Here is a 16,336-nt window from a genome sequence, read left to right as displayed (position 1 = left end):
TGTATAGAGGTTTGAGACTCATTGTTCTAATGCTGCTCTCGCTGCTTGAGGCCGGGCGGCACATTAATTATTCGCTTCTATTTGTTCAGTGTCATCTTGTTGAATCTCTCTCCGGCCGTTAATTAGGTTTATTAAAATTGTGCGTCCTGCAAAACAACACCTCTAATTACCCCTGACCTCCTTTAATGGAGATCTCCTCCTGCTCTGAGTCCTGTTCTGAATGTGATGTGAATCCTCAGTCCTGCTGCTTATATTGGTTATGGATGTTGGGAAACTTCACAGACAGAAACTCCATCTCTGGTCATGCTGAGGAATAAAGATGTGATATAACCTGGAGCTTTTATTCCGCACTCTAATGGGCCGCATTAGAGGTAATGCTAGTAATGATAATGAGCGTGAGTTCATTAGCGGGGTAAATGAACGGCCCTGTTTTTCCCTGGGAAGACAATAGCTGATGATGGGGCTGGGTTGAAGGGGCTCTTGGGAGGTGATGAGTCACGCTGGCATCAGGATTCAGCTCAGATGCCACACTGGATCTCAGCACCTGCTACAGACCTCACTCTGATTCTGTCAAACCTGATACGCGCGTCTGATCTGATAAACGTGCGCGAGTGTGTTACAGATGCATCCGGAAACCGCTGGGATTACAGGAGGATCTTAAGAAACTGCTCTAGAAATATCAAAACAAACAAATAGGGCTGAAACGATTCCTCGAGTTACTCGATTAACTCGATTACAAAAATTCTGCCTCGAAGCCTCGTTAAATTCCTACGACGCGCACTTTACGCGCAGGATCTGATTCACACGGACCGCTGTTCAATGTTCAGGAAGCACACCATAGCGCCTGATACATTTTGAATTTAGTTTAGATTCTAGATGCCCTAACTGCATGTTTTACACAGTTTATGTAAGTTGATTACCGTTCTTATAGCTGCCACACACACACGGCGCGCGCAAGCCCCGAAGCCAGATCGCTTTCACTTTCGTCCTCATAAAGTTTGTCAAGTAAATGCTTTTAAAGCCTTGCCAGTTTGAACATTGAAGCAATTGTGCACTATTCAAAAACAACAATACGGAAAACTTCTCCGTTCAGTGCTCAGCTGTTTTCTGTGACACAGAGCCGAGCCGTGTCGCGTCTCTGACAACGAGCGCGCGCCCTGAAGGCAGACCTCTTTACACGCGAAGATCGCGCGCGGAGAGCAGCGCAGAAACACAGTGTCAACGCCGTCCTGTGACTAAAGTAAAGTCACTAAAGTAGCTTAGAAACTCAACTCAACCGTTATAGCATACATTTGAATACCTTTTGAAGTAATCACAAACCACAGCTTCATAATGAATAGAGACGGAATGAGTAATTCACACAATCACTCTCTCATTAATGCATCCAAATAAATGTAATGTAGGTCTACTACTGTGTTAATGTATCTGTATCTGATGTACAACAAACATAAACCTGCCCCACAGACATCAATAACTGCTGAAAGTCAACCGTTTCCTTCAAGTTGGAAATCTTCCAACAAATGCAAAAAGTGCATTTCTTTGTGATTTTAAAATACTTGAATAGTAGATAATCAGTAACACACACACACACACACACACACACACACACGCATGCACCCTCCTCTCTCTCGCGCCAGTCAGACCAATCGTGGCAATGCATCACATATGCTTAAACTTTTATGTAGCCACGCAACAATAATTTCAGCATTCACTGTATACACCGGGACATGTGACGCGATTTTTTGAATGGATGCTTCACCTAAAATGCACCGCAATGCAAGTGATGCAAGCCAAATGCAGCGCTCTATTGAAAATGAATGTATATGCAGTACCAAACTGCAATGAAGCCACACACACATGTTTGTTTTTGTGAAATGTGAGGACATTCCATAGGCGTAATGGTTTTTATACCGTACAAACTGTATTTTCTATCCCCTTACACTGACCCTTAACCTACCCATCACACACACACACACACACGCACACACACACACACACACACACACACACACACACACACACACACACACACACACTGCCCCTAAACCTACCCATCACACACACACACACACACACACACACACACACACACACACACACACACACACACACACACACACACACTGCCCCTAAACCTACCCATCACACACACACACACACACACACACACACACACACTGCCCCTGCCCCTAAACCTACCCATCACACACACACACACACACTCACACACACACACACACTGCCCCTGCCCCTAAACCTACCCATCACACACACACACACACTCACACACTGCCCCTGCCCCTAAACCTACCCATCACACACACACACACACTGCCCCTAAACCTACCCATCACACACACACTCACACACTGCTCCTGCCCCTATACCTACCCATCACACACACACACACACACACACACACACTGCCCCTGCCCCTAAACCTACCCATCACACACACACACACACACACACACACACACACTGCTCCTGCCCCTATACCTACCCATCACACACACACACACACACACACACACACACACACACACACACACACACACACACACACACACACACTGCCCCTGCCCCTAAACCTACCCATCACACACACACACACACACACACACACACACACACTGCTCCTGCCCCTATACCTACCCATCACACACACACACACACACACACACACACACACACACACACACACACACACACTGCCCCTGCCCCTAAACCTACCCATCACACACACACACACACACACACACACACTGCCCCTGCCCCTAAACCTACCCATCACACACACACACACACACACACACACACTGCTCCTGCCCCTAAACCTACCCTTCACACTAGGCTTGCTACGATAGTCGGTGTTGCCGGTGTTACCGGTGTCCAGACTCAACACCGGTTACATCACTTGCCCACCGTGGCACCGCCCACCGTCTTTTTAATTTTTTTATAGTAATAAAAGAATTTAGTTCAGTTAGAGAACAGACAATACAAATAAAACTGAACGTCTCTGCTTAATAAAGCAGGATCCGACCGTGAGTCTCGGCAGCGGCAGGAGTCATTCATCAGATTTAAGAGTGAGGAGCTGACTGAGATGATCGCGGAAGATTTGGTTTCAAAGCGAAACGTAAAAACGCCTATTTAAGGGAGTTTGTCATTTGTTTTATTGTGTTTTTCATTAAAAATAATAGGCTAATGAACCCACAATTCAAGCAACCCGCAGCCGAATTGGCGCTAATTCAAAACCGAAAGTAAAATGTGCACGGCCGCACAGAGCACGCATTGTTTCCTTTCGCCTGGCTCCGCAGTAGAGGTCTTCACGGGTCCAAAAATTCATACCCGAACCCGAAGAGACCCGTAATGTGCTTAACGGAACCGACCCGGACCCGTCTATTATTTCAAAAGCTGGACCCGGACCCGTGAAGATCCGAGAAATGCCAAAAACGTAGTACCCGGAACCGACCTGGACCCGTCTATTATTTAAAAGCTGGAACCGAACCCGGCGTGAAGACACAGACCCGACTGGACCCGTTTGTCACATATTCCACAATAACTGATATTAACAAGTCAATAAACAAGTTATGAAAAATATAACTTTTTGTCTTACCTAGCCGTCGTCTCCCTTCCTTGTAACGTTACTTGTGATGCATTACATCCTTGCAAAAAAGTTAAATCCATGTTATTCCTCTCTTGTTATTCCAAGAATGCTTAATTCACTCATCATTTCAGCTTTAAAAGTCCACTTTATGTCACAGTGACGGATGACAAATGCGTCTTTGCAGATTTGCATTTCGACTCGAGTTAACTCGCATAATAACTTTGACTGTTTAACTTTTCGAACTATAATAGCGATTGCTCGTTCGGTGGCCGCTGACGTCCGCATTATTTATTTGCTATAATCTCTGTGAGCCGAGCCTGACCACCAAAACGTTAAGAAATAAGACGGTTCATTCATATTATTATTAAAGTCAATCACAGCGGAAGCTCGGGTTGCCATAGAAATGACACGCGCTTGATACTGCACATGCGCGGTGGCTGGAGCAACCTGGAATATGAGCTTTTTTACGCAATTTGAGCATCATAGAAAACATTTGTGACAGTTCAACTGAGATTTTGTTGCTGATTTTAAATATATTATTTAAATATAATTTCAAATCAAACTTCAACAGTGCGTCACACGTAGACAGCACTTACTTTTTTCTCATGTTTGTCCACAATATGCATGAAGGATGCCCAGACAGAAGAGGTGCCGTGGGTTTAACTTCTTTATATTCGTTGTTTTTTAGCTTTTTTCACACATCACTCATGAAGGTAACCATTATTATTACCGTGCGCTTGCAGAGAGAGCGAGCGAGAAAGAGAGAGAGAGAGAGAGAGAGAGAGAGAGAGAGCGAGCGCGTGAGGCGAGCAAGAGAGAGAGAGATCGCTCGTGTTTTTCTTCTTTCTTTTTTTTAAACCTTATTTCCCGGCTCACACTTTTCTTATCCTAATTTTACAGTTGCAAGTTACAAAAAACACACAAGCAGTGCTGACTGACTCTGATCACGGGCAGGTGTTCTCCGAGTCCGGATCGACTCGGGTATTGCACACAATGTTAAACAGACCCGGGACCCGTAGTAATAGATTGGGACCCGACCCGGACCCGGCTGATCATTTAAAATATAGACCCGAACCCGTACGGGTCCCGGGTCGGGTCCCGGGTCCACGGGTCTCCGTGAAGACCTCTACTCCGCAGTGCGAGCCTCCGCGCTAAGCTGACTGCGCGCATTTATTTTTGCCGCGCGCACCGAGTATAAACAAGGCTTTACGGACGAACTGTTATTCATTCATGGCGTGCATCTCAATCATAGACTGATCAATGCTTGATCAGTGCCCTGACAACTGAACTAGGGAACTGATTGAGACGCACCCATGGCCTCACAGAGCGCGCATTTACAGACGAGCTGTCATTCACGGTGTGCGCGCACTGGCGCGTTTTCAGTTCAGAGCGGTCGTGTGCATGTTACTTTCGGTTAGATAGAATTAGTGATTTAAAAGCCTCCGCCGGTGATACCGGTATTACCGGTGTTGTCACACATCAATAAACCGGTGGGAAAATTTCCTCACCGTCACATCCCTACATCACACACACACACACACACACACACACTGCCCCTACCCCTAAACCTACCCATCACACACACACACAACCTTGTTAAAGCACGTTAATCGTATTGGCTTCATGCTAGCAACATGTTAATAATGCGAACGTCTTGTTAAAAATGCTAGCAGCATGCTAATTGTGTTAGCATCATGTTACAAAATGCTAATTGTGTTAGCATCTTGTTAAAAATATGGTAAAATTCTAGTGTATTTGAGCACGCCAAGCACCACTCACATTGTGCATTTCTAGTTATTAAGACATTTTATGACAAAGCGTCTTAACGGTGTAAATCCACAAGCTCATGGTGTAATGTGTCGTGTGTGTGACTGTTCCTCTGATCTTCTGTGCACCCATAGGTTTCTCTCAGCCTGGTGCAGTGTCTGCTCCTCTCCAGACTGAAAGACCATCAGGTGTGGCCGAACCCCAGGGGTCCCCAGCTCTGGCCCCTGAAGCCCCCGAAACACCGGCTGAACCCCTGGCAGCCACAACGCCCAAGAGCCCACTGGACACATCTGCAGGTATGCTGCTGTCGAATATCACACGCTGATATTACCCAGAGCTCGACATTAACGCTTGTCCGGGACAAGTGGATTTTTTGAAGGGGCAAGTGAAAAATAATTTAACTTGCCTGACGGACAAGTGTCCTGAGTAAAACGTCAAAACAAAAAATAACTAGGGAATCACCAAAGTGCAATAATGATTCTGCATCAGTGTAAGTGGAGATCGATAGTGGATAATAATATAAAACAAACTGTTAAGGCTCGCGCAGCCTCTCGAAAACAAATGAGCGCCGCTCATACAAAGAAACTCAGTTAACACACACGGTTAAAATGGTGTAGTGTTTATATTTATATCATATGATACAGTTAAGCAACATCACACGAGCAAGAGTGTGTTTTCCTGAATACCATCACGACTGAAAATGACTCGCCAGTTCCATAAACAATTATTAACATTTAGTCACTTACATTTTAGATGCAATATTGACTGTTTTTGTTCTATTTCAGCAGCGAAAATGGTTCCAAACAAAGATCACAGCAGAACCATAACACATCTCACAGCATCAGTGTGTGTGTTAGTGAATGATTCAGCGTTTGAATGAACCGATAGAATCAAAGATTCAATGAACTATTCATAAACGACCGCCTCATTCTTGAATGAATCAGCGTTTGAACGAATCGACTCAATGACTCGCTCATTCAGACGGTCACAGCGCCACCTACTGGTGCTTTAGTTTCATCTTTTCAACATTTCTTATTTGTATATTCAAAAATATTTAAAACAATCTCATAACATTATTTAATGCAGTTGTAATTTTTTCAGTGTAAATGATTTAATTTGATTGGTAACAGCCTATAGTGTCTTATTCAAATTTAATTTATAGATCAAATTTAAGAATATAAAAGGAAATCTGAAGCATATCCTATATTTAATAAGATTATGGAAAAATTGCCCTTTATAAAAAGGTAAAAATATCGCAAATATGCAGATTTAAATATGTCAAAGCTGATTGAACACTGGTGAGAATATTGCTTCAGAATAGATTATATTTACAAAAAAAATCTGGACAAGCTAATTTTTAACTCGGACAAGTGAATGACAGATTCACAGAAGCGTGTGAACAGGCTCAATGTCGAACCCTGTATTACCCACAACCCATTGTGAGTTGGGACGAGGATTCAATTAGAACTACAAACGTGGATAAAAAGTGTTAAAAAAACTACAAACATGGCGGATGTGCGAGTCCGATGGCTAAAGGTGCAGTGTGTAGTATTTATGAGGATCTAACGATAGAAATGCAATATAATATACATAACTATGTTTTCACTGGTGTATAAAGACGTTATGTTCTTATTACCTTAGAATGAGCCATTTCTGTCTACACACACCGCGGGTCCGCTTACAGTGAAATCCGACATTTTTGTCCTGTGTCAGCCACCGTAGCTTCTCTATGTGCTCCGGAAGGGAGGGGTGAGCATTGGGGGATGCAAGTCACAACCTCACCAGTAGATGCCGCTAATATTCACACACTGTACCTTTAAGTACTTAAAGATGATTGACAGGGCAGTTTAAACATGATGGGATGCACGTAACTAAGCGTAACTTAGGATGCACGTAACTAAGTAGTATGTCCCAAAGCTAGCATACGCTTCTGCTACACACTCAAAAGTGTACTTTTTCTTCACAAAAAGTGTTCATACTTTTAGGTCGCAGTATAAGTAGGCGAATTGGGACGCAGCATGTGTTTAAAAAAAATATTCAGTGACATTACTACTTTGAACTACTATATATAATGTTGAATATAATGCAATGGGGGAATATTTGTTTATAATAACTATATTATTAAAATAATAAGAAGAAAAATCTCTTTCTTTTGGCTTAAAATATTGCATCGTAAGTTTAGTATCGCAATAGTATAGAATTGTGAGGGTATCGTTACACCCCTACTGTATATAAATACACCGATCAGGCATAACATTATGACCGGTGAAGTGAGTAACACTGATCTGTTAGTGGGTGGGATATATTAGGCAGCAAGTGAACATTTTGTCCTCAGAGTTGGTGTGTTAGAAGCAGGAAAAATGGGCAAGCGTAAGGATTTGAGCGAGTTTGGGCCAATGATAGAAAGGGCTCAGAATACACAGAGCATCGCCGCTGATCGGACAGGGTGCCCATGGTGGTCATAATGTTGTGCTGTTCGGTGTATAGCATGATAAATAAGTATAATCAAATGCTGTTCATGCTCTTAATATGTAGTCCGTTTCCCTCATGTACTTCCCATGTGTTTTGTATTAGGGATTATGGGATTCCTGCAGGAGCCCCTGTGGAGCAAATCTAATCCACCAGTAATTAAAACGATTGCTGCCCACTAGGGGGCACTATAACGAGTGCAAGATGGAGTTACATTATCAGTTATCAGATCTGGGATCCCAGGGGCCTTTACGGGCTCCACAGCTGTATAGGGTTCATAGAGTGCAGCTGAGACCTGGAGTCATGTCGCTGGTGTAAACCAGGCTCCGGGAGGATATTCTGGGATGCTCAGGGAAGGTTGTTGATGTGCAGAGTCACATTAACTCCATTATCAATCGTTAAATCGCCCAGATGGACAAACTCTGACTGAATTTGATTCAATATTTGTATCTGTTTCGCACAAAACACACATTATCTTCCCAGTCAAAGATATCTCGGTCAGTCAGGTGTGAGATCTGGTGTCCAGACATTTAGTTTACGAGGAGTCGTCTCATAAATCCTCACCAATCATTATTTCTGCTTCTGATAGAGGAGAGCGTACAGAGTTATGCTTGAGTTATGATAGAAAAGAAGCAACACAGCTTTACGTTTATTCAGTAAAAACATCTAAAAGTCATTTAACTCTTATGTGTCCCTGGGGACGTTTTCATCCACTATGGTGTGCGTTTCATCCACACACACACACACACACACACACACACACACACACACACACACACACACACACTCACACTCACACTCTCAGTAATATGCTGTTATGCTCCATAGAAAAGTCCATAGAAAAGCCAGAAACTAAGCTTTTTTTGCACAGTCCTATCTAAAGGGTTAATGGTGCCACCTGGTGATCAACTGTAAAAATTACACATTTTACCTCTTCCCAACAGGGAAAACCATCAACAATCAAAAATGGATGAGTATATGGTGTCATGGCTTTGCAATCAAAAAATGTGGTTATAATGGAAGTCAATGGGGCAAAAACAGCCACGAGGAGTAAATGAGGGAGAAGAAATTAAAATCTGATGCTGCACAAAAACTAACAAAGCCAATGCATCAAAGCCAATGTTGTTGGCCAATGTCTAAGACTGTGATTAAAAGCGATCCACAATTACATTTTAAATTGAAAATAAGTTATTTTGTGTGTGTGTGTCCCCCCCCCCAAATCAGTGACATCCTTTATGAAATTGGCAATTAAAAAGTAAGAATACTGATTTTTTTTTTATCAGGACTGAGGTTGATTAATAGATTTATGCAAAAAAAATGTGAAAAAAATATTTATCTGATACATTTTTACAGCAGTTTAATTTAGTGGATATTTTCCTCCACGAGGGTAACGAAAGGGTAGTGAATTTGAAGGATGCTTAAGGGTTAAACAATATTTTACTTGAAAAGCAACATTGCATAAGATTAACAAGACTTGTTCTTTTAGATGGTATTTTGAAACTTGTCTATACTTGAAACAAGTGAAAAATCTGTTCAAGATGTCCATGTTCAAGATGCAATCTATAAAAGTTATTTCATTGTTGCTTCACAAGCAGATCATTCTGGGATACACATATTTTTAGATATTTTAGATTAAAAATTAGTCATCAATACCTGTTAAAGGATTAGTTCACTTCAAAATGAACATTTCCTGATGATTTACTCGCCCCCATCTCATCCAAGATGTTCATTTTGAAGTGAACTAATCCTTTAAGAACAAGCTTTTTTAGAACTGCTTCATCATTATTTTACATCAGTTACGGTTTGTTGTGGTTTCTTTATCTTAAAGTGTCATGAAAGCTTAATTTTAAGAAATGCAATTACATTTATTTTAAATGATCAACTCAACTACCACATCACTAAATGAACTGCTTTACTGTAGAACTTAAATAAGGCAATGTGTTTCATGCAATAGTTTTGACTAGGGGTCTGCGATGATTTCGTGATTGTTGTGTATGCGTTTGTCCGCACACATACACTACGTGATTTACTCATTTATGCATTTATAATGCCCTCAATATTCATGATAATGGGGAAAAAATACCTCTGTCTTTTATATTTATATAATTAAATACAGTTATCAATATCACACAAAGAGTGCCTTTTTTCTCCGAATATCAGCACGATTACACGTGTGTTATTGATTTTATACAACCGTTCAATAAACAAGAAGTTAATATTAAGTGACTTACATTTTAGACACAATATTGCCTGTTTTTGATCTATTTCGCCAAAGGGAATAGTTCCAAACAAAGCCACAGGACTGTTTTGCGTCTTTGAGCAACACACAGCGGTTTCATTCCTGGATGAACGAATCGGTTAAATGAATGATTCAATGACTCACTCAAATGCCTCATTCCTGAATGAATCAGCTGTTTAAATGAATCAGTTAAATGAATGATTCAATGACTCACTCAAATGCCTCATTCCTGAATGAATCAGCTGTTTAAATGAATCGGTTAAATTAATGATTCAATGACTCACTCAAATGCCTCATTCCTGAATGAATCAGCTGTTTAAATGAATCGGTTAAATGAATGATTCAATGACTCACTCAAATGCCTCGTTCCTGAATGAATCAGCCGTTTAAATGAATTGATTAAATTAATGATTCAATGACTCCCTCAAATGCTTTGTTCCTGAATGAATCAGCCGTTTAAATGAATCGGTTGAATCTCAATGACTCGCTCATTAACAGTGACTGACTTGCTGGTGGTTTTAAATTCACATTTAAAGTATCTTTTCATTTTTAAAATCATTTCTAATATCAATATTCAATGTTTAAAACATCAAAACATTATTTCTGTCACTGCTGTGAACTGATAAGAATATGAAGAATATCAAAAACTTTAGTGGTCAGTTGTCCACGGCAGTCCTAAACCTGCAAAGGGACCAACACAATAAACACATTTAGCAAAATACCACCTAATTATTGTTATCGATAAAATCCCAGAAAATATAGAGATATAATTTTTTGTCAATATCGCACACCCCAAGTTTTGACTATATTGTGTATATATTGTGTAATCGGTTAAATGAATGATTCAATGACTCACTCAAATGCTTCTTTCCTGAATGAATCAGCCGTTTAAATGAATTGGTTAAATGAGTGATACAAAGACTCACTCAAATGTTTTGTTCCTGAATGAATCAGCCGTTTAAATGAATTGGTTAAATGAGTGATTCAAAGACTCACTCAAATGTTTTGTTCCTGAATGAATCAGCCGTTTAAATGAATTGGTTAAATGAGTGATTCAAAGACTCACTCAAAGGTTTTGTTCCCTAATGAATCAGCCGTTTAAATGAATTGGTTAAATGAATGATTCAATGACTCACTCAAATGCTTCGTTCCTGAATGAATCAGCCGTTTAAATGAATTGGTTAAATGAGTGATTCAAAGACTCACTCAAATGTTTTGTTCCTGAATGAATCAGCCGTTTAAATGAATTGGTTAAATGAGTGATTCAAAGACTCACTCAAATGTTTTGTTCCTGAATGAATCAGCCGTTTAAATGAATTGGTTAAATGAGTGATTCAAAGACTCACTCAAATGTTTTGTTCCCTAATGAATCAGCCGTTTAAATGAATTGGTTAAATGAATGATTCAAAGACTCACTCAAATGTTTTGTTCCTGAATGAATCAGCCGTTTAAATGAATCGGTTAAATGAATAATTCAATGACTCACTCAAATGTTTTGTTCCTGAATGAATCAGCCGTTTAAATGAATTGGTTAAATGATTGATTCAAAGACTCACTCAAATGTTTTGTTCCTGAATGAATCAGCCGTTTAAATGAATCGGTTAAATTAATGATTCAATGACTCCCTCAAATGCTTCGTTCTGACTTGCTGGTGGTTTTAAATTCACATTTAAGTATCTTTTCATTTTTAAAATCATTTCTAATATCAATATTCAATGTATCGATAAAATCCCAGAAAATATAGAGATATAATATTTTGTCAATATCGCACACCCCTAGTTTTGACTATATTGTGTATTTTAGTATAATTTAAATACTGTATTGGCCAGCATCCCAAAAAGATGGTTAAATTGTCTGATTTAGATCTTTGCAGGTTGTAGGGAATATCATATTCTTCTGTCTGAGAGTGTAAGGGGTGATTTGAGAAGTTGGCAAATGCCTTTTGTGCATGTGTGAGAGAGCAAAAAAGGGAGTTAGTGCGTCTCTAATTTCCTTTTTTCTCCATATACGAGGTGTCTTTGGTGACCGCTGGTCCGATGAGGCCGGAATTGCATCCGACCTGCCCTTCACACCCAGCGTCTCCACCATTATCAGTCGCCATGCCAGTCAGCTGGTAGAGAGCCCAAATGACACGGCCGACCCTCATTGGTCCCCGAGAGATTGTGGTGCGGGAGATGCTGAGGAGAGGGAAGGTGAAGGATCTGACCGTAAAAAGGAAAAGAAGAAGAAAAAACGGAGACCCAGGGACGAGGTTTACGACTTCCACGCGGAAATGCAAAGCGAAAGCACTTTATCCGAGAGCCCCCATCAGTCGTCCCCGAAGAAGGAAGACGGAGGCTGGGAAGATGTCGGGCGCATCGGTGGGAGAGCCAAGAAGCCGAAAAGCCGGAAGAAGATACCTGAGGAATGGGCGATCCATGCGGAGCCCTTTGTCCCTGCTTCGGCCTCTATGCCTCAGGAGTTTGCAACTGATTTGACCCAATCACCCCTTGGAGTTGACAGTGGTCTAGCATCGTTTTCTGAGGACTACACCGATGAGAGTCTCATTCCTCTGTCTCTTACCCAAGATCTTCTGTCTCTCACAGCCACTTCCCCGCCTTCCACAACACATCTTGAACCTGCAATTCCCTCCCCAAAACTTCCCGGCCAAGCCCCCGGTCAACACCCCTTTTTTCATGATCTCATGGAAACGAAAGATGTTTTCAACCTTCAGTCACCTTTGGGCAAAGCTGATTCTCTTGTTTTCAGCCTCGATGACACTCCAACTTCTCCTGGTGGAAGTTTTGAGGAGGCCATGTTTGGACCAGAACACCCCTACACCGGTTCCCTGGGCACCCAGGAGGCATTAGTGAAGGAACCAAAAGCCTCCACCCCTGGAAGCACTTGTTTTGTACCACCGATGGAAGCCCTGATCTCAGCACCGCCGTTTTCTCCATCTGGACCTGCGTGGTCTCTAAATAACCACAATCAACCATTTGATCTGGAAGATGTTGGCTTTGAGACCCAAGTCCCAGTTCCTTCCCCAAAGAGCAAAGCCCCAAAGGAACCAAAAACCAAACAAGTCAGGAAGTCCAGTTCATCCTCATCAAAAAGTCCAACCTCGCCTGATGCAAAGTTGCTCTCTCCCCAGATTTCCGGTCTGAATCCGTCCGCTCCGCCATTCTTCCCTAGTTTTGCAGAACCTCGGGAGCAAGCCGGAGGACTGCCCCTCACATTGGAAGGTTTGTTGTGGACGTTTGGGAACTGGATCCACTTAATGCATGGCTGTGTGGATTCCAAGCCTGGGCTTGAGTGATTAAACTGCACACCCCAATAACTAACACGTCAGCTGGACGCAAGGGTTAGAGTTCGCTCAAAGCGGGTTGGCTTGGTTTTGCTTGGGTGTTTCTTCCACAATGAATGACCGACTTGTGCAAACAAGAAAGAATCCCTCCCCACCCCCCCAAATTAACCTTGTGATCCAGGGTGTACTAACTAATCAAAACGCTTTGGTTTGCAGTTTTTCCAGAAGGCGTTGTTGTTCCCTCACAATGTTGCATCTCCACTCTGTGATTGTTTCTTGTACTAGTACTGGTGGCACCTAACAGTGACAATCTTCTCTCTCGGTTTCCCACCACCCATTTCTCTTCTAGCACTCATTAGTGTGAATATGTACCACCCTTGTCACTTTAAGCATGTACACAAAGTGCAATACAGTTATAAGTGATGCTCTTTTTTTTTCTTTCTCCTCTATGTTCCCCGACATCATCTGTTTCAACTCGCCAATTAGGTAAGTCAACATCTCCTCTTGTTGTCTCTTTATGTTGTGAATAAGGCGTGATGTGTAACATCCTGTACTTTTTATTCATAACTTGCTCTGCAGTCTGAGGTCATATGTGGTTAGCAGACGTTGCAGCTTTTTAGTAATATTAGTACTAGGGATGCAACAATACAGTTAGTCCACGTTTCAATACATACCTCGGTTTTTACCCACGGTTTTCGGTTCGTTTCGGTTCTGATGGCTTGTCACATACATTTTTTGTTATTCTATTCTTAGGCGACAGGAACCGCAAGAGGTTAAAGAGAAAAAAGTCTATTTTTTTATTGCAATACTCTTTCTTTATTTTACTTAAAATAATTGAAAAACCTTACTTAAACTTAAAACTTTACTTAAAAAAAACCTTGTACACTTATAGTGTATTGGATAATATAAAATAAATATATATAAAGATTTACACTGGCAGCTCAGAGCTGTACAGCAGCATTTAAGTATGAAATTGAATGAATAAATGTAAAAATAAATCCCTTCACAGACTTCACTATAAAATATACACTGATTCTTAGCTACTGTATTTGTTCTTCAGTCAAGAGCAGTGAGTGATTTTCTCTTTGTCTCTTGTTGTTGTATTAACATTAAAGGGATATTTCACTCAAAACTGAAAATTCTGTCATCGAGAAATGAATACAGGTTTGAAACAATATTAGATTGAGTAAATAATGACAATTTTAGAAGTGAACTGTCCCTTCAAGGACCGCGTGTTCACTTCTGCACTGCTTAAGACCTCTACACATCTCATATACAGACACGATTGCGATTTTACTTTCACTTTAGACATAACCGAATGTGTTTATGTTAACCTTGTGTGTATTTGACAGTATTAACGCAGTAAGACGACTACTTAGTTCAGTATTCACGTGTTTGACAGGCGTTTAGTGCGCGCACTCTGAAAAGCGCATGTTAAAACCGCGCACGCGAATGAACCGGCAAGGCTTTAAAACGCATGCAAATAATGAACTTTGATTGTGAATATCTATAGTATCCCGTGAGTATAACTATACCACTGACGTGTGATGTGAGTGTATGTTGCGTTGTTCAGTATTGGGATGGAGGCAAATTATAGAATTTGTAGAAAAATAATTAATTAAATGCGAAACTGAAAAAAACGCAATTCACAAGCGCGTATTGAACCGTGAAGGCCGTACCGAACGGTTCAATATTATATTGAGAATTGTGGCATCCCTAATTAGTACTTCAACTTTTTTTATTAATACATTTAGTTACAACTTTTTTTGTAATGTAATTAGTAACTCAAATGTGTGGAAGCTTGTTTCCGCCACAGAATAAATAAAAAAAAGTCATCGCGACTATCTCTAAACTTTTTTTTTTCTTACAATTGTGAGAAAATTGATAATATCACACACACGTGCGCTCACACACACACACACACACACCTTCAGTGAAATGGACTCACAAACTGTCTCAGCGTCGCGTTTATTTTGCTGATGCTGATTGACGTAACTGATTCTCTGATGCTGCTCAGGTCGCAATTTCAATCACACAGCACAGAGCAGTGAATATCCGGACCACAGCCAATCAGAGGCAAAGAAACGCCCCATCTCTGTCTCTGATTGGTCTAGACCACGACATGATCCAACCATGAGTGTGAGTTCCGTCAAAGGAGACCAAATTGGTCGCACTCTAGAGTCCTGTATGTGGTTTAAAAAGTCCTTGCATCTCCATAAACTAGCCTGTTTTCAGTAAAGCATTTATGTTTTTAAATGTAAAATGTGTCGTATTTAAATAGAATATTGTCATAATCCCAGAAGGCATAGCTGTGAGTCATGAACAGCAGGAGAAGGACACACGTTGTGTCCCAAATGACGCACTTTGTACTTATTTGAGTTGTAGGTACGTGTATTGGGTTTGTCTACAGTTTGTCTTGTTTTATCTGAAATGCGTCACATTGCAGAAGTAAACTGGGTTTGTTTGACTTCAGCATAGCTTCAGCTACACATCTGCAGAAAAGACAGTGTAGTACATCTGAAAATGGCAGATTGCCGGTTTTAGATTCTGTGTGTGTAGCGCCTTTATTAGAGTGTGTGTGTTTGGGCGCGTCTGACACAGCTGTCTCTTTTAGTTCTCTGTAATTTTCGGCTCTTTCTCCAGCGGGGAGGGACTCTGTCACCGAAGGAGCTACTTATACACTCCAGGAGACAGGACATCAGCTTTTGGTGTCAGACTTCCCAACATGCAATGCAAATTAATGACAGTGTCCCGTAATGTACGGCGTGTTTGTTGTACTATGAGCGCATGAGCTGGAAATAAGAAAATTGTGAACGCTCAGTGTCAAATATCACATTGGAGTGAATTCTCTTACTTCATGTTCGGTTGCCTGCAGTAATACTGTAATAGAAAGGGAATGTTTTTAACATAATCAGTTAAAGAGTGACAGAACAGAAGTGTCTGTAAAATACACACATGGCTTACACACACT

At 41.1% G+C, this 16,336-nt stretch overlaps 1 protein-coding gene across 9 annotated transcripts in view; it reads left to right on the top strand.

Moving 5' to 3' along the window:
• The window catches only part of LOC307119820 (uncharacterized protein), a 152,505-nt gene that overhangs the window by 75,758 nt on the left and 60,411 nt on the right, over positions 1-16,336 (top strand). For 7 of the 9 annotated variants that reach the window (XR_013815681.1, XM_079806393.1, XM_079806396.1 and 4 more), the window contains 2 exons: positions 5,509-5,670; positions 12,095-13,303. Coding sequence is in view for 8 of the 9 variants with exons in the window: in XM_079806393.1 (XP_079662519.1) it covers positions 5,509-5,670; positions 12,095-13,303 (1,371 nt within the window). In the remaining variant the exon portion in view is untranslated. The remainder of the gene's footprint in view (positions 1-5,508; positions 5,671-12,094; positions 13,304-16,336) is intronic. The other 2 variants (XM_079806398.1, XM_079806399.1) reach the window with 1 other exon arrangement.

Source organism: Gobio gobio (assembly GCF_949357685.1).
Source record: "Gobio gobio genome assembly, chromosome: 23".
In the NCBI taxonomy this organism is placed as follows: domain Eukaryota; kingdom Metazoa; phylum Chordata; class Actinopteri; order Cypriniformes; family Gobionidae; genus Gobio; species Gobio gobio.
The sequence above is the reverse complement of the archived record's forward strand: the minus strand, read 5'-3'. Positions and strand labels throughout refer to the sequence as shown.